Source organism: Neomonachus schauinslandi, chromosome 4 (assembly GCF_002201575.2).
Source record: "Neomonachus schauinslandi chromosome 4, ASM220157v2, whole genome shotgun sequence".
NCBI lineage: Eukaryota > Metazoa > Chordata > Mammalia > Carnivora > Phocidae > Neomonachus > Neomonachus schauinslandi.
The window spans coordinates 143,965,110-143,984,995 of record NC_058406.1 but is presented as its reverse complement, the minus strand read 5'-3'; the positions used below and the strand labels follow the sequence as shown (position 1 = coordinate 143,984,995).

Sequence of the window (19,886 nt, the reverse complement as noted above, 5' to 3'; positions counted from 1 at the left end):
CTTAGTAGCATTTAAATTTTTTAAAGTCCAAACTCTTCATGATTTAAAAAAAAAAAAATTGTAGGAAGAGTACTGTTCGAAGTACAGACTTTTAAGTCAGACAGACATGGATTTAAGCCCCTTTTCTGACCTTTGCAAACTGTGTTCAAGTCATATAACCTCTCATTTCCTTATTTTAAATGGGTAGGGGCACTGGGTGGCTCAGTTGGTTAAATGTCTGCCTTTGGCTCAGGTCATGATCCCAGGGTCCTGGGACTGAGCCCTGCATCAGGCTCCCTGCTCAGCGGGGAGTCTGTTTTTCTCCCTCTCCCTCTGCCCCTCCCCCATGCTTGTGCTCTCACTCGCTCTCCCTCTCTCTCAAGTAAACAAAATCTTTAAAAAATAAAATAAAATAAAATGGGTAAATAAGAAGAGCAACATCACAGAGTTGTTATGAACACTAAATAATATAATGCTTCATGACAATGATCGTGGTACTACTGTTACTGTTTTTCCCTCAAATAAATGTATTACACTTTTAATAGATTTAGTTTGTAATTTTGAGAACTGTTCTTACTCATTTACAGAAATTAGGATTTTTTAAGGAATTGAAGAATAAAATTTTTGAAATATTTTTACAGCCTACAACTTGCTATATTTTCACATATCACATTACAGTGTGCACAGAATTTTTATTTATTTATTTTTATTTTATAAGATTTTCTTTATTTATTCATGAGAGGCAGAGAGAGCGAGAGGGAGGGGCAGAGGCAGAGGGAGAAGCAGGCTCCCCGCTGAGCAGGGAGCCGGATGTGGGGCTCGATCCCAGCTCCCTGGGAACATGACCTGAGCTGAAGGCAGACCCTTAACCAACTGAGCCACCCAGGCTCCCAGAATTTTTAAAGGGAATATCCTCTTGAGAGAAAAATGAAACAGCAGGAATTGATCTACTTTTTGTATTCCTCAATTTACTGCATGACATGCATTCCCTCCTATCAAATTAACTTTAATTTGCATAGGGAAGGAAGGTAAACTCAGTGACAAGTTCCTAGCAGGAAACAGTACTCTCAAACTGGGAAATTTGAGGAGAGTTTAATAAAGCCACCATTTATAAAAGTTTGGCAAGGTTCCCACAACATTCCCAAAAGCTGGCAACAGCAGGGAGTTCTTTACTGCAATGGGCCTTAAGAACCAAGGGGAGGTAGTAATGGTCCATATGAGGATCACCTAATATTCCTTATGGTCTGCCATGCACGCAACTTACAATATCCTATCAGGAATGGTACCAGGGGAATACCATCTGGTACTCACTCTCCTCCTGCCCTTTCATGTCCTATTGGCCAGAGGACAAAGGAGCTTACTGATGCCCATGCAGGTCAGTTTTCCAGGCACAGAACATGTTGTAAAAAGATGGAGAGTAGATATGTAGGAAAAATGGAAGACATATAGCACATATTCCAAAACCAAAATGTACTTACAATTTATGCCATACATAGGTTGCCAGATAAAATACAAGAGGTTCCCTTAAATTTACATTTCAAACAACAATTTTTTTTTTTTAGTGTAAGTATGTCCCATGCAATATTTGGAACACACATATACTTAAAAATTATTCCTTACTTATCTGAAATTCAAGTTTAAGTGAGCATCGTGTATCCTTATTTACTAAATCTGGCATCCCTAGCTATGTGGAATAATCCAAGTTATAACCCTCTTTTGTGATAGGGCTTTGGGAACTGACTAGGCCTAATGAGAGGGAAAGCAAATGATGGCTTGTACTCAGATGTCCAAACCTATTCCATAACCACTCCCCATTGTGTCATAATGAGTTCTTCCCCAAGAAAATTTGGTTCCATGTTTTCCTTACCTCTGGCAAAACTTCAATGTTGTTCCTGACCAGAAGAAGCTTCCGGAGCTTCTTCAAAAACTTAATCTCCTCAGGTATGCAAATGAGCTGATTGTAGTTAAGTTGAAGTTCAGAAAGATTCTTAAGAAAACAAAGTTCTTTAGGAATGCTGGCTAGCTGGTTATGATTTATACTCAAATATACAAGACTTTTTAATCTAAAAAATAAAGCATATGAATGAAATTCATGAGAATAAGAAAGCCCATTGTACTTTTCAGAAGCCATGTGTCAATTCATTTTTTTGTAGCTCATCTGAGCCTTACTTTAGTCATGGGTTCACAACTACTACAAATACTTTGAGCATAAAAAAATCTTTACTATAATTTAACTTTTAAAGATATTTTATAATCAGATAGCTTATATCAAAAGAATTTTAGGTAGTGGCGCCTGGGTGGCTCAGTCGTTAAGCATCTGCCTTCGGCTCAGGTCGAGATGCTGGGGTCCTGGGATCGAGCCCCGCATCAGGCTCCCTGCTCCTCGGGAAGCCTGCTTCTCCCTCTCCCACTCCCCCTGCTTGTGTTCCCTCTCTCGCTGTGTCTCTCTCTGTCAAATAAATAAATAAAATTTTAAAAAAAAGAATTTTAGGTAATCAAAACCTCAATTTAAGAGAGAGAAAACTCTATTTTCACTTTTTGTATGTATACATTGGCTATAATAAAAAAGCAGCCAGAAGACAAAGGAGGACATAGACATGCACAAATATACATATACATATATACATGGATATATATGGATAGAGGTATAGATATAGGTTAAATATGCTGCACCAAACAGATGTGAGAACTACTTAGTTGCTATGGAAGATACAAAGATGAATCAGCCACAAATTCTGCCCTTATGGATATCATGGTCTAGAAGGAGATATTAGAGCCATAAAATGAAGATAGGAAATGCCATCAGACAGGGAGAAAGGGATTAAGGAAATTTGAGTTTCTAGTTGCAGGTATAGTAGTAAGGTATATCATAAGCATTTTGGAAGAATAAACATTTGAACTTGGCTTTGAATAACGGAACTTGTAAAACCAGGGCAACAGAGGCAACATAGTAAGCTGAGAAAAATATTAATATTTTGAATAAAGAAGCGAAAGAAATTAGTAATGTTCAGCATCAACTATGTACCTGTGCATTAAACTATATCATCAGCACAACCCTAAGGCTGGAATTATTACCCTTAATTTAGAAATGAGGAAAATAAAGGACGAGAGGCAGTAAATAACCAGCCCAAATTACCCATCTAGTAGATAACACTGTCAAGATTCAAATGCAGATGTGTCTGTTTGCAAAGCAAAGAATGAAAATATATAATAATCTCAAGGTCCAATGTTTTGAGATTAAAGTAATAACAGAATGAGGTGATGTTTCTTAGGCCATTAAAAAGGGGGGCCTGGAGGAAGGAAAGTGGTCAGGGCAGGTGAAGGGGACTGGGGGAAGACTACAAACCTGACAAGAAAAGCCATGTGAACAGATGAGATTGACAGGAAGAACAACAAAAAGGGCAGGAGAAGAGAGAGAAGCAGCAAGTGGGAAAGATTCTTGAGGAATGTGAACATCTGACAAAAAAAAACAAAAACAAAAAAGGCACCTAGAAAAGGCATGAATAGAGAAACAGGAGATGAACCAGGTTAACAAGGAATCTTTAAAGGTATGGGAGGAGAGCATTTCAAAAATAAAGAGATGGTCAACACTTTAAATGTTAAAGAGAGGTAATACAAACAACCCTACTAGAACCAAAAGCAGGGTCATAGACTACAAAGTCGCTATTTAAAAAATCTATTGCACTTCTAAACTATAGCCATAAAAATTGGAAAAGAAAAGCTCTAAAAACTCCACTTACAGTAACATAAAAAAAAACCACCATAAAATAGTTAGGAAAACATTTAACAAAGGATAGGAGAGAACTCTATACTGAAAACTGTCAATTATGACTGAGAAAATTTAAAGGAGCTCTAAATAAAAGTAGGGTTATGTCTTGTCCACATATAAAAAGAAACAACATTGCTAAGATGCCACTTCTCCACAAATTGATCTACAGTTCAACTTAGCGCAAATAAAAATCTTTTTTAAAGATTTATTTATTTATTTGAGAGAGAGAGAGAGAGCGCACAGTGGGGAGAGGGAGAGGGAGTCTGAAGCAGACTGCGCTAAGCACAGAGCCCCATACTGGACTCAATCTCACGACCCTGGGATTACAACCTGAGCTGAAACGAAGAGCTGGACCCTCAACTGACAGCACCACCTCGGCGCTCTCCCAAATAAAAATCTTAAAGTTTCTTTGTGTAAAAATTGACAAATCAATTTTAAAATTTACATGGATATTCAAAGTACCTAGTGTGACCAAAACTATAATAAAAAATACAGTCAAAGGACTAGTATTAACTGATTTCAAAGCTTACAGTACAGCTACAGTAATTAAGATAGTATTTAGGGAAATTATAGAAAAATAGATCAATGCAATAGAAGGGAGAGTCCAAATAGACATATAAATGGTCATTTGATTTTGGGAGTGTCAAGGTAACTCAATTAAGAAAAGACAGTCTTTCAATAAATGGTGCTAGAACAACTGGATAAACATACGTGGAAAAATAAACTTTGACCATTACCCGACATCACACACAGACATTAATTTGTGATGACTCATAGACCTAAATATAAAAACTAAAACTATAAAGTTTGTAGAAGAAAATATAGGATAATGTGGGAAAAAAGTGAACTTTGACTATAACCCCACACTATGCACAAGCATTAATTTGAGATGAATCATAGACCTAAATATAAAAACTAAAACTATAAACATTGTAGAAGAAAATATAGGATAACATCTTGATAACTTTGGGGTAAGGAAATATTTCCTTAAAAGGCCACAGAAAGCACTAATCTTAAAATAAAAATATTTATAAATTGGCCTTCATCAAAGTTAAAAACTTCAGTTCATCTAAAGGTACTGTTAAGAAAATAAAAGGCAGGGCGCCTGGGTGGCTCAGTTGGTTAAGCAACTGCCTTCGGCTCAGGTCATGATCCTGGAGTCCCGGGATCGAGTCCCGCATTGGGCTCCCTACTCAGCGAGGAGCCTGCTTCTCCCTCTGACCCTCCCCCCTCTCATGTACTCTCTCTCATTCTCGCTCTCTCAAATAAATAAATAAATCTTTAAAAAAAAAAAAAAGAAAAGAAAAGAAAAGAAAAGGCAAGCCACATACTAGAAGAGATATCTGCAATACATACACTTATCAAAACACCTGTATCCAGAAAGGATAAGGAACTCTTACAACTCAATGCTAAGAAAGAAAAAAAAACACAAATTTTTTTCAATGAAAAAGTACTTGATACAAACACTTCACAAAAGAAGACATAAAAATAGGGAATGAGAACATGAAAAGGTGCTCAACTGTCATTAGACATTAGGGAAATGCAAACTAAAACTACCAAGAGATATGACTTCATATCTACTGCAGTGGTTAACATTTTAAAAACTGCTGGAATGTAAAATGGTACAACCACTTTGCAAAACTATTGGCAGTTCTTAATAAATTAACATACGCCTATAATCCTACTCAATGACTCTACAACTCTACTCCTAGGAAGTGAAATGAAAAATAGGGGCGCCTGGGTGGCTCAGTCATTAAGCGACTGCCTTCAGCTCAGGTCATGATCCCAGGGTCCTGGGATCAAGCCCTGCATCGGGCTTCCTGCTCCGCGGGAAGCCTGCTTCTCCCTCTCCCACTCCCCCTCCTTGTGTTCCCTCTCTCACTGTGTCTCTCTCTGTAAAATAAATAAATAAAATCTTTAAAAAAAAAAAAAAGAAATGAAAAATAAATTAAACATATGTCCACAAAAAGATTTCTACAAGAATATTTATAATAGCTTAATTCATAATAGCCCCAAATGGGAAATAATCCAAACGTCCATGAACAGGCAAAAATAACTTGTGGCATAATTCATGCAATGAAATGCTACTGGGGATAAACAAAAGACAACGAATTGCTGACAAATGCAACAATAAGGTGAATCTCAAAAAAAAATTTATGCTCAGCAGTAGACACAAAAGAATACAGACTGTATGATTCCATTTTTTTTAAGATTTTTGTTATTTATTTATTTTGAGAGAGAGAATGAGAGACAGAGAGCATGAGAGGGAGGAGGGTCAGAGGGAGAAGCAGACTCCCTGCCGAGCAGGGAGCCCGATGCGGGACTCGATCCCGGGACTCCAGGATCATGACCTGAGCCGAAGGCAGTCGCTTAACCAACTGAGCCACCCAGGCGCCCTGTATGATTCCATTTATTTAGTTCTAGGACAAGTAAAACTAATTTGTAGAGGTAGAAATAGAATAATAGTTGCTTATGAGAGGTAAGAATTCAGGAAGTGTACATGAGGAAATTTGTGGATTGAAGGAAACGTTCAATACCTTATTGCTGTGTGTACATTGGTCAAAACTCAATGAATGGAACACTCATGATTTTTGTGTAATTTGTATTCAGCAGAGAGAAAAGGCCATTAGATTTGATTGCCCAAAGGATACTAATGGTCTTTAAAAATAATATAAAGTAGAATGAAGCGGGAAAAAAGATAATTTTAAGGGGTTAAGTAGAAAACAAAAGCAATAGACAGATGACAGTTTAGAGAAATTTGACTATAAAAGAGAGAATGAGGGAGCAAGAGAGAAAAGGCAAAAAGTAGACTTTGTCTTAAGGTCTACTTAAGGCAAGATAAAGAGGCTGAAAAGAAGGGAATGAGGGAGCCAAATTTCTTGGTAAAATAAGGAGCAAAGTCATTTGCAGAGAGGATATAGGGTCAAAACTGGACAACCCAGCATTAAAAGAGAGTGAAAGTGTGTGGAGTAGGTCCTGTGAAAAAAAGGACAAGAAATTTTCTTCACTAACCACTGTTATAATCACGACTCTAATTGATTCTACTCTGAATTACTACTATGGCAGTTGGTTTTTCATTTTGTCCTTATTCCAAGGCATAAAGCTGAGCTCAGAGGCTACTGTAAATAGCCATCATTCATTGGTTGACTAAAGAGCAGAAGGGAAAACAAGTATGTGTCATTGTTTCCATTTCCAGGAGCAGGGAGAACTTTCACTCTTCCAAGAGAAAACTACAGGAAGCACACTTGCAGCTTCTCCCTGCCCCCCTTCCTCTCCAGTAGGCTGAAGAATAACTTCACTGAGTGGCGAATTTGGAGAAAGAACTGAGCCCACTGGCTTAGTCCCTTCCTTTCTCCCTTTCTTTCAGAGAGATTCTGTCCCCAGGATGCCCACATTCTCCTTTTCCTTCTGTGGCTGTGCAGCCCTGCCCAAGACAGAGCTGTTTAGGGGCAAAACTCTCTCCTGTCCAGGTTTGACTCCAAATCCATGAACCAATACTCTGTAGTTTAAGTAAGCCAACAAACAGAACTCTCCCCCTCCCAGATGCTAAACAAATGGAGAAATAAGATATGGAATTCGGAAAGAAGGGAATCACACATCAGTATAGAGCTGACACGAACATTCTCAGGCTCCCTACCAATCCTCCCCTGAATCAAACATACCCACCCAGTCACAGCCTTTCCTGCTAAGGAAGCTGCTTACTCAAAGGCAGAGTAAAAAGAAGACACTGAGCCATGTACACTCAATGCTTTTCCCAAATTCACCAGTAAGTCAATCTTTCATCTCTAAAAAGGGAGGAACAAAAAGAAGAATAAAAATAACAACCCATAATAAGAATAGCTAACATCCACTGAGCACTTAATATGTCCCAGGCTCAATCCTAAATATTTTTGATGAATTTGCCTATTTAACTGTCAAAACAACACTATGAATAGCACTATTATTGTCCTCATGCTGCAGCTGAAGACACTAAGGTATGGGAAGGTGAAGAAATTTTACCAACATCAGAAAATGGAATCCAGCTTGAGGAAGTGACCAATCAGCCTACATATAGGACAAAGCCAGAATACAGACAATCCAGAATTATCTATAAAATAGTGTAGACTTATATATTTTGCAATTCTACATTTTTTAGTGAAAGATTTCATTTCATATCATCTTCTAACATGTCACTATAGATTTATACAGTTCTGTGACTATTATACTTAATACTCAAATCAGATCTAAGCTTAATAAACCGTGAAATCATAATATATTACAGCTGAAAAGGTTCTGAAGTACATCTACTCAAAATTTTTCCTTTAGAGACAAGAAAGCTAAGGTGCAGTTAAATTACTTGACCAAAGTCATAAGGCTAGCTGCACAAAGATATGACCTAGTTTGCCAGATCTTCCCCTTCTTCATTATATCATTGATACACAAATCCATTGATAAGCCAAATAAATGAAAGAGCAAGCAAACAACTTTGGCATTTTCATTGTTATAAACAGTCTTCTTCAAAAATTAGATCACTTAAAATTTTTTCTAGTCACTCTGACTTAAAACATTACTTTCTCTGTGAAAATCTCTCTGGGAAGCATAATATATTGACTAGAAGTATAGACAAGTGAATTGGAATAGATTTTAGGTGCTGCACAAATCCCTTTGTTAAGGACTGTTCATAGTTCTGTATCCTTTAAAAATCTGGATGCTCTTATGTTGTAATACATCTGTTTCTATTCAACAGGCAATAAAGAGAGTCTCCAAAGTCAAGTAAACCCAAGTAGGTTTCTCTCCATCTGTCAGAGGAAAAACCCAAGAGAGTGTTTTGCCTGCAGAAGGACGAGGCCCTCAGCTGGCTCAAGAAAGCCACTGTAACGGCAGCCCATCTGTGCAGATGTGCAGGATAAGATGTGCAGCATGTTGTTGTTGTTGTTGTTAATGATAATAAAATGTGGGGGTTTTTAATGAAAATGCTATCTTGATTTTCAACACTTTGTTTTTACATTACCTTTTCCATCAAGCTGAAAATGGTTTCCAGTACTTTATGAAATAAAATTTAATGTCCCCAATTCTGTATCAGAGCAAACTCCAAGAACTCCAGAGTTAGGAAATCAATAATGCAATCAACTTTAGAACTTTAGGTTTCAAACCCCCACTTTTACACTTAGACCACCAAGTCATGCTATTTCTCATTTCCCTGAAGTGTTTCAAGAATCGTCTGCTTAAAATTAGTGGCTTGTCTCAGTCCTTCAGATGCCTCTTTGCCATGTACAAACCCCACAGGGACTTGAGGCCAGGCAATGGAGGTTGAGGTTCAGATGGCCAGGGTGGAGCTGGTGAAGGGATGTTTAACCAAGTCTCACTATAAACCAAATTACCTGCTGACTTCTTGAGGAATCCATGTGAGCTGATTGTTGTTCAGATTAAGCAGAATCAAATTTTGTAAGCCATCTGTTGGAAAATAATTTTGGTTACGTTAGCTATCTCTTAGAGAATAACTTGTAGCCACTTTTCTATATACCGTTGTTTTCCTTCTGGTTTCTTGCCTTGGTCAAGGCTCTTGGGGTTGCTGGTGACAGATACCCTCTTAAACTAGCTTAAGCAAAACAGGGGGACTTCATCACCAAATTAAAAAGCTAAATCACAGCGCCCAAGAGCAGAGAGCCCAGCCAGGCTCACCACGAACTGGAACCAGAAACTAAGTGGCATCTGAACCCAGGGTTATTTTGTTTTAGTTTTAACTCACAAGGGCTGTCCCATAAATGTTTGTTGAGCGAATAAATGAAGTCCAAAGAGTCCTCCTTACTGGCGGCATTCACTCATCCATCAGGAAAACCACGCGGGCAGAGCGGTCTAACGCGCCGGCCACCAGCACCCTGCCCCGGCGCACGACTGGGAAACGTGAGTGGGCAGAGCCCCGTGAGCGAGCCCGGCACGTGCGCGCACACTCACGCACGCACGCGTACCACCGTCTCTGCGCACGCGTGCACACCTGTCAGGCTCTGCGCCCCTGTGCATGCCCCGCAGCCCCACCGCTGCGCAGCACCTCGGGCAGGTGACCCACGACGGCGCTCTCTTTGCAGCTGCGCAGGCGGAACTCCCTGGAGAGGAGGACGAAGGGGACATTAAGTGTGTACAAGTGTCCACGCAGCTCCAGGGCCAGCGTGACCTTGGAGGGACGAGTAGACGCGCTAGCACGTGGCGCGAGGACTTGGGGATCTTCTTCACCAGAGGTGTGAAGGAGCTGAGGCACTCTGCCGCATTTTGTGGGGAATAGGCCCTCCTCGGCCACTAACCTCTGCGCAGAGCCCAAGGCAAAGTGGACGGACTGGGGGCCTGTGCACTTGTCCTTCTTCCCGGCTCGTCGGACTGGCAGCACTGTGTGTCGCACACGGCGTGGTCCGGCACGCCTCTCCTGCGCGGAATTCGCAGATGGTGCTATATGCAGGCCGGCTGGGGGGAGAAGGTCATGGCGTGGCTCGCCAGCAGCTCATTGAGGTCCATCTCCCGAGGCAGCACCTCCAGCCCCTTGAACTCGAAGTCGGTGACTCAAGGCAGCTCCAGGTACATCTCCATGGCAGGCTTCTCTGTCAGGCTTGGTTATGGCTGTGCCGGCCGCCCAACACACTGGGCCCTTAGCCCGTGGGGGTGGGGGGGAATCATATTAATATAAATGCATGTGTAATGCAACATGATTATAGGCTCATATATGTGTATTGGCTGTGTATGCATATACATAGGCCTTTCGTTGCTCTTGGTAGTCACAGAAATGCTCATGCCTGGGTCTGCTGGGCTTCTCATGGTTTTTCTGAACCACTGAACCAAGTTGTGATATCCAAGGACACACACACCATGCTCCAGGCTAATACTCTATCTCCCCCAGGAGTTTCTCAAAGTCCAGTGGATATATTCTCAGGGCATCTCTGCAGAACACAGAGTTTTATTTCTCATTACAGCTTCTCTCAGCTTCATATTTATATTCTCTCTCTCTCTTTCTCTCTCCCCCCTACTCCCATCTTTCCCCCACTCCCCAGGCTTTCTCTTTTGAGCAGATTTTCTCTAATTTTCCATATATTCATAGCCATCCTACAATTCCTGTGTTTGAATGTTCACAGACAGGGTAGACAGTTCTCAAACTGGGATGCCTACAGGAACTGAGAAGATAACTCAGAACATTGTAGTGGCCCTGGAGGGAATGTACCTGGCAGGAGTGTGTAGAATTGGTGAGGACCTGCCTTATCTAACAGGGCAATTACCATTCAGCCAGCTCCTGGCCATTGCTATCATGTGGGAATGTGATTCTGGTGTTGCCTAATCTTTCTTTTTTAAAACAGACAAAAAAGGGAGAGATCCAATTTTTTTTTAATGAACTCTTCTGATTTGCAAGTTTTGATACCCTAATTCAAATTTTTAAAAAGGCAATCAAAACAGAACCAACTTATTTGTGAACCAGTTTCAGCACACAGGCCACCAGTTGCAACCACTGTCTTAGTTCATATGATTAGCTCAGACCAGTTACACTGTTTTAGACTCCATCATAATTCCCAAGAAAGAGACTAATATTGGCCTATCTTGGGACACAAGTCTAGCCCCGGCCCAGTCTGGTTCTGGTCAGGGGCACTGGGTCATGTAATACATGCTGGATAGTGCTCAACTCCCTGATACCAAACTACTTCTGCTCTTGGATAATAAGGACACAACATAAAACATATTCCGTGTCACTCACATGGGTTTTTCAAAGTTCAACAGCCCAAAACCAAGAAATACAGAAACTACAGACATCCAAGGGCACTGTACACAGGTTACATATATTTTATAAACCTCAAATTTAAGGGCACATGGGAAAAAAATTTTCTTTATGGAAACCTAAATTAGCATTAACTAGGTTGCTTAATATTATTTATATAAGTCGGGTTTTACCTAAGTTTGTCCCCTCAATATGGTTTATAAAATAGTTTATAAAATTGTGTTTGTTTTCATGCCCTTAATTTTTTTCTTGTGTAAACTGTTTTCCTCCTAAGTAAACTGTAATTGAACCCTTAATCTATGGCTTTGATATATAATGTGCATAACCATCAATAAGTGTTTGTTACAGTTCTTATTTTGAAAAAATATTTCTCCAAGATACATGATTTAAGATTTTTAAATAAAGAGATCATACCAAGTCTATTTGTGCTATTTGCCAAATATTCCCCTAACTTAGCATCCCATGCAGTGATATCCTTAATAAATGCTGCTTGATGGTGACAGTGATTATATCTAGCACCCATGTCTCAAAAATTCACATAACATATCTTTAGTTTTACTAATAGAGGCAAAGACATAGAATGATGAGGTGCTGTACGTGAGTCAATGAAGCTATAAAAATCACCTAGATCTTTGTCATGTGTTTTGTCCTTAAGCCCACTCTACCTATATTAAATAGGAAGAATGTCCTGTTGAACGGACAAGTTACAAGTTGAAAAGAAACACCAAAAAAAAAGCCAATTATTGGATCTCATATTTTTTCTTTCAAATTCTCCTGATTTTAAACTTAGCATCTTGATCAGATATTGTAGCTTAATATTGAGACAATAAAAAGTGTAAAGAACAAGAGGAGCTTTTCTTGATTTGATTTTTAACCAGTTTCCTCTCAGGCACAGGGAAAGGGCCTCCAGATTCAAGAATCAAAATGTACACTGATTCTGAAAAGGGAAAATTCGCTAATACTAACTTGTTTTCTTAGGTCCACATTAGAGAAATATATAATACAATGGTTGAAAAAAAATGTCCCCCAAATTCCTTAATTTCAAGAATAGTGTATAAATATCTGCAACAAAAAAAGATTAAAAAGTAAAATTTCTTTTTTTACTTTTTTACTTGTTCAATATAAGGAGATTAAGTTTGATCCCATAATGTTGCTCTTCTTTGACTAACTTACCACATGCTTCAGATGCAAATTTACAAATCTTATTTCCAAATAAATGAAGCTTCTTCAGGGATGTAAGGTATTTCATCTCTTCTGGAATTTCTTCCAAAAGGTTGTTTCCCAGATTTAGTACTATCAACTGTAAACATATAGAAATTTAATGAACTCATGCATTATTCACCTTCAAATGAGATGAAGAAATCATTAAGAACTTTTGTTGATAACTTTACACCTAGAGGAGTTTCAAAAAGAACACATGAATCCTAAACCAGTAGCAGAAGAGAAATAATAAATATTAGAGCAGAAATCAATGATACAGAAACAACAACAACCCAGTAGAACAGATCATGAAACCAGAGCTGGTTCTTTGAAAAAGATTAATAAAATTGATAAACCCCTAACCAGTATTTATCAAAAAGAAAAGAGAAAGGACCCAAATAAATTAAATTGCGAATGAGAGAGGAGAGATCACAACCAACGCCACAGAAAAATTCTATGCCAACAAACTGGGCAATCTGGAAGAAATGGACAAATTCCTACAAACATATAAACCACCAAAACTGAAAGAGGGAGAAAGAGAAAACTTGAACAGACTGATAACCAGCAATGAAATTGAATCAGTAATCAAAAATCTCCCAACAAAAGTCCAGGGCAGGATGGCTTCCCAGGGGAATTCTACCAAACATTTAAAGAAGAGTTAAAATTCTTCTGAAACTGTTCCAAAAAATAGAAATGGAAGGAAAACTTCCAAACTTATTCTATGAGGCCAGCATTACCTTGATCTTAAAACCAGACAAAGACTCCACTAAAAAAGAGAACTACAGGCCAATATGCCTGATTAACATAGATGCAAAAATCCTCAACAAAATACTCGCAAATTGAATCCAACAGTACATTAAAAGAATCATTCACCACGATTAAGTGGGATTTACTCCTGGGTTTCAAGGGTGGCTCAATATTCACAAATCAATCAGCATGATACACCACATTAATAAAAGAATGAATAAAGGCGCCTGGGTGACTCAGTCATTAAGCGTCTGCCTTCGGCTCAGGTCATGATCCCAGGGTCCTGGGATTGAGTCCCACATTGGTCTCCCTGCTCGGCGGGAAGCCTGCTCCCTCTCCCACTCCCCCTGCTTGTGTTCCTGCTCTCACTATCTCTGTCTCTGTCAATTAAATAAATAAACTCTTTTTTAAAAAAATAAAAGAGGAGTGCCTGGGTGGCTCAGTCGTCAAGCATCTGCCTTCGGCTCAGGTCATGATCCCAAGGTCCTGGGATTGAGCCCCGCATCGGGCTCCCGGCTCCGCACAAGGCCTGCTTCTTCTTCTTCCACTCCCCCTGCTTGTGTTCCTGCTCTCACTATCTCTGTCAAATAAATAAATAAAATCTTTAAAAATAAAAAAAATAAAAGAATGGATAAGAACCATATGATCCTCTCAATAGATGCAGAAAAAGCATCTGATAAGTACAGCATCCACTCTTGATAAAAACCTTCCACAAAGTAGGGATAGAAGGAACATACCTCAACATCATAAGAGCTGTATATAAAAGACCCACAGTTAATACCATCCTCAACAGGGAAAAACTGAGAGCTTTTCTCCTAAGGTCAGGAACACGACAGTGATGTCCATTCTTACCACTATTAAAATGGTATTAACATCAGCAATCAAATAACAAAAAGAAATAAAAGGCATCCAAATCGGCAAAGAAGAAGTCACTATTTGCAGAAGACATGATACTCTATATAGAAAACCGGAAAGACTCCACCAAAAAATTGCTAGAACTGATACATGAATTCAGTAAAGTCACAGGATACAAAATCAACATACAAAAATCTGTTGCATTTCTCTACACCAATAATGAAACAACAGAAAGAGAAATCAAGGAATCAATCCCATTTACAATAGCATCAAAAACCTCAAGATAACTACGAATAAGCCTAACCAAAGAAGTAGAAGATATGTACTCCAAAAACTATAAAACACTTCTGAAAGAAATTGAAGATGAGACAAAGAAATGGGAAAACATTCCATGCTCATGGATTGGAAGAACAAATATTGTAAAAATGTCTATACTACCCAAAGCAATCTACACGTTTAATGCAATACCTATCAAAATACCACCAGCATTTTAAAATTTGTATGGAACCACAGAAGACCCAAATAGCCAAAGGAATCTTAAAAAAGAAAAGCAAGGCTGGAGGCATGGCAATTCTGGACATGAAGCTATATTACAAAGCTGTGGTGATCAAGACAGTATGTTACTGGCACAAAAACACATAGGTGAATGGAACAGAACAGAAAATGCCAAAGTGGACCCACAAATTTGTGGTCAACTAATCTTTGACAAAGCAGGAAAGAATATCCAATGAAAAAAAAAAGACAGTCTCGGGGCGCCTGGGTGGCTCAGTTGGTTAGGCGACTGCCTTCGGCTCAGGTCATGATCCTGAAGTCCCTGGATCGAGTCCCGCATCGGGCTCCCTGCTCGGCCGGGAGTCCGCTTCTCCCTCTGACCCTCCCCCTCTCATGCTCTCTGTCTCCCATTCTCTCTCTCAGATAAGTAAATAAAAAATCTTTAAAAAAAAAAAAAAAAAAAAAGACAGTCTCTTCAACAAATGATGTTGGGAAAACTGGACAGCCACATGCAAAAGAACATGGACTACTTTCTTACACCATACACAAAAATTCAGAATGGGTGAAAGACCTAAATGTGAGACAGGAAACCATCAAAATCATAGAGGAGAACACATAGAGGTAACCTCTTTGACGTCAGCCGTAGCAACTGCTTACTAGATACATCACGTGAGGCAAGGGAAACAAAAGCAAAAATAAACTATTGGGGGTGCCTAGGTGGTGCAGTCGGTTGAGCATCTGATTTTTGGTTTGGGCTCAGGTCGTGATCTCAGGATTGTGGGATTGAGCCCTGTGTCAGGCTCCACACTCAGTGCAGTCTGCTTGAGATTCTCTCTTCCTCTCCCTCTCATGCTCTCTCTCTCAAATAAATAAATAAATCTTAAAAAAAAAAAATAAACTATTGGTGGGCACCTGGGTGGCTCAGTTGGTTAAGCGACTGCCTTCGGCTCAGGTCATGATCCTGGAGTCCCGGGATCTAGTCTTGCATCAGGCTCCCTGCTCAGCAGGAAGTCTGCTTCTCCCTCTGACCCTCCCCCCTGCATGCTCTCTCTTTCTCTTTCATTCTCTCTCTCAAATAAATAAAATCTTTTAAATAAATAAACAAACTATTGGGACTTCATCTCAAGACAAAAGCTTCTGCACGGTGAAGGAAATAATCAACAAAAATAAAAGGCAGCCTATGGAATGGGAGAAGATATTTGCAAATGACATAACTTGTAAAGGGTTGGTATCCAAAATGTATAAAGAACTTATGAAACTCAACACCCAAAAAAACAAAAAATCCAGGTAAAAAATGGGGAGAAGACATTTTTTCAAAGAAGACATACAAATGGCTAATAGACACATGAAAAGATGCTCAACATCACTCATCATCCAGGAAATACAAATCAAAACCACAATGAGATACCACCTCACACTAGTCAGAATGGCTAAAATTAAAATTAACCAGTCAGGAAACAGCAGATGTTGGTGAGGATGCGAAGAAAGGGGAACCCTCTTAAACTGTTGGGAATGCAAACTGGTGCAGCCACACTGGAAAACAGTATGGAGGTTCCTCAAAAAGTTAAAAATAGTATTACCCTATGACCCAGCAATTGCACTACTAGGTATTTACTCAAAGGGTACACAAATATTGATTCAAAGAGATACATGCACCCTGATGTTTATAACAGCATTATCAACAATAACCAAATTATGGAAAGAGCCCAAATGTCCATTGACTGATAAAAGGATAAAGATGTGGCTAAATATACAACATAATATAGTCAGCCATAAAAAAGAATGAAATATTGCCATTTGCAATGACATGGATGGAGCTAGAGAGTACTATGCTAAGCAAAATAAGTCAGTCAAAAAAGACAAATACCATATGATTTCACTCTTATGTGGAATTTAAGAAACAAAAACAAAACAGATGAACATAGAGGGGAAAAAGAAAGAGGCAAACCATAGAGCAGACTGTTAACTATAGAAAATAAACAGAGTTGCTGGAGGGAAGCAACCAGCAAGGACTGGTGAAGTCTCAAATCACAACATCATTCTGATGCTGTCTTCCATATTTAAAGAACCTCATACTCTGATTTCTCTTCAGACTGTATAAATCTTTCATCCTTTGCTAAAGAACCTCACAATTACACAGGGCCTACACATATTATCCAGGATAATCTCTTCATCTCAAGGTTAGCTGACTATCAACCTTGATTCTATCTGTACCCTTGATTTCTCATTGACATGTAACCTAACATTCACAGATTATTGGGATTAGGATGTAGGCATCTTTGGGGGACCATTATATGTCTATAGCAGTGACTATTTGAAATCTCTTTTCCAAAAATCAAGTCAATTTCTTTCTTTTGCCTAAATTTAGTGAGAAATTCATAGCAGTAAACTAGTGCTCGACAAAATCTTTGTACTAGTGAGAAATACAACAGTTGGGAACTGTGAAAGGTCTGAGATTTTACTCAATTGGCAAGCTAATAGTTAACCTGCCACTATTTCATAGATGCTGGCAGAAAGCATGAGACCTCTGGGCAGGAGACAAAGGTCATTTTATTACCTACAGCAACAGTGTCCAGAATACTGTTATTTTTGCACCAGCAATGCAAAAAAACCAGATGATACCTGGACATGCAATGGATTGTGTTACAGAAGAGAAACCATGAATTTAGGGAACCTGAATCTTTTAGAATAAGCAATAACTGTGCTTGCCCTTTGCTCCAGAGGAGACACAATTTCTAATTTCCAAGGCTATCTGCTATATAAATGTTCCCGAAAAGTTAGTTCAGAACAAAGCTAGTCAGTGCCTCTGCATACAGAGATGTGCAAAAACATGAGAGACTCATGGAGAATTGTCTTCAATGAAAATATGGCAACATATATTTTTAAAGTAAATAACAAAGAACTGAACTTGTGATTTCTCACACTATCAGGGCTTTCCAGGTATTTCTGAGGGCACAACCTCTATAGTGCTTATTTTGCATGCTATGTCATAAGTTTTCATCTATGAGTTACATATATTGTCATTGTGTTTTACAAAATCTAAGGGCATGGCCCAGATATTTGAAGATAACACAGTAATTTGATTTCAATGGGAAATCACAGGATATAATCAAGCTTGACTATAAAGTAGATTGGGTTTTTTGATGCTTTGAGATATATCCACAAACAAATTATGAAAAAATGCAATCTAAACTGCCCACATAATCATTTATAAGGAAGCAAGTGGGTCAGTATTCATTTGAAAATATGCACTGTATGCCTATTTTGAGCCACCAGTTCTAGATACTAGATACACAGAGGTGCATAAGACTTGTAAGGTCTTGGGACGCCCGAGTGGCTCAGTCGGTTAAGTGGCTGCCTTCAGCTCAGGTCATGATCCTGGGGTCCTGGGATCAAGTTCCACGTGGGGCTCCTTGCTCAGCGGGGAGCCTGCTTCTTCCTCTACCTCTGCTACTCCCCTGCTTATGCTCTCGCTCTGACAAATAAATAAAATCTTAAAAAAAAAAAAGACTTGTAAGGTCTTTACCCTCAAGACACTTACACAGTAACAGTGAGAGAAAAGCAATCCAATGAATGAAAAATAAGTGAATGATGATGGGGGAGTAGTAGGGGGACCCTAAGTTTGTCTCATCCCTTAAATACAGCTAGATAGTTATCAAATCATTTTAAACACCCAAGAAATCAATCGGAAGTCTGAGAAAACAAATACTGCAAGTCTACAAGTAGAAAAGCAACCACCTTTTGGAAGATAGGAGGTGCAGAAACTTGAATCTGGTGTGATAAAGCTGAGTATATGGCAGCAGGGAGGAAGCCTGCTTAAGGAGGCTACCACAAAGCATTATAAGCAATGGAGTGAAAAATTAGAACTTTTAGAAGTCTTCTACACTGGGAGACATGCCTGGCTTAAAGGTGCTCAGGTGGTGAAGTGGAGTGGAATCCCAGGTGTGACGCCATGATCTGAGGATCCTCTGGGTCACAAAAACAAGTGGTGCCTAAGTGCACCACTGTTCCCAAGCATAGGAGTGTGGAAGCCAGCTGAGAACAGCAAGTCTAGGTGCTGGCTTTCTGCTCTGTGTTGCCATAAACTGTGAACCACTGTGCGGTCGTATGACCACTTTCCTGGGATGGGTCCAGCAAAAGGCAGAAGAGTGGGTTGACCCTCCCCAGGAGGAACAGTAAGAGGTCCCTAAAATTTGGAGTTTTGAAACTTGGTCACATGCCTGAGATAAAAAAGCTCGGACGTAGGCAGGGTGAATACAGAGTTCTGACAGAAACTGGGGAGATGAGTGATTGATTGCTCTTCTGTGAAGACTCACCAAAGAGTGGGGGGCATGAATTTTCAGCTCCCAGGCTAGAGAGCTGGGCACCCCCCATATTCATCCTGCCCATCAGTGCTGAAAGCCTTCAGGGAGCAAAACAGCACCACCTAGTGGAGTCCAGAGCCGCTTACATCAAGCCCTGCCTCCCTATGCACTGGAGGTGCATTTGCACTAGGACAAGTCCACGAGAATCAGGGCAACAGGACCCACCCCAAGAAGACCAGCACAAACAACTTGCTCGCACCAAATTTACTGATTATATAGAGGGCTGCAAATCTTCAGCTCTAGGGGAAAATAGTATCTAGTATCCATTGTACTTTTATTCTTTAGGGGTTTTTTTAAGTTATTTCTTTTTTTTCAATTCTCTTTTTTATTCTTTTTTAAGTTTTATATATATATATATATATTCTATTTTTTTGTTTCCTTTCATCACATTTTATTTATATATCCTCTTTCTTTCTTTCTTTCTTTCTTTCTTTCTTTCTTTCTTTCTTTCTTTCTTTCTTTCTTTCTTTCTTTCTTATTTTGGTATCTAGTTTCTTTAATAAGCAGACTAAAACACACCCAGGATGGGTGATTTGTTGTTTTTGTTGTTGTTTCTTTTTCTTTCTTGTTTTCTTTTCTGGACAAAATGATGAGATGGAGAAATTCACCCAAAAAGAAAAAACAGGAGGTAGTACTCATAGCCATGGATTTAATCAATACAGATATAAGTAAGATGTCTGAACTAGAATTTAAAACAACAATTATAGGATACTAGCTGGTCTTGAAAAAGCATAGGAGACTCTAAAGAATC

General features: G+C 39.2%; 1 protein-coding gene across 1 annotated transcript in view; it reads right to left on the bottom strand.

Annotated features, from left to right (window-relative positions):
• Positions 1-19,886, bottom strand: part of LRRC69 (leucine rich repeat containing 69) — a 97,163-nt gene that overhangs the window by 58,764 nt on the left and 18,513 nt on the right. The window contains exons 2-4 of the mRNA XM_021688396.1: positions 12,651-12,777; positions 9,109-9,181; positions 1,847-2,042 (exon numbers count right to left, since the gene is read on the bottom strand). Coding sequence (XP_021544071.1) covers positions 1,847-2,042; positions 9,109-9,181; positions 12,651-12,777 — 396 coding nt within the window. The remainder of the gene's footprint in view (positions 1-1,846; positions 2,043-9,108; positions 9,182-12,650; positions 12,778-19,886) is intronic.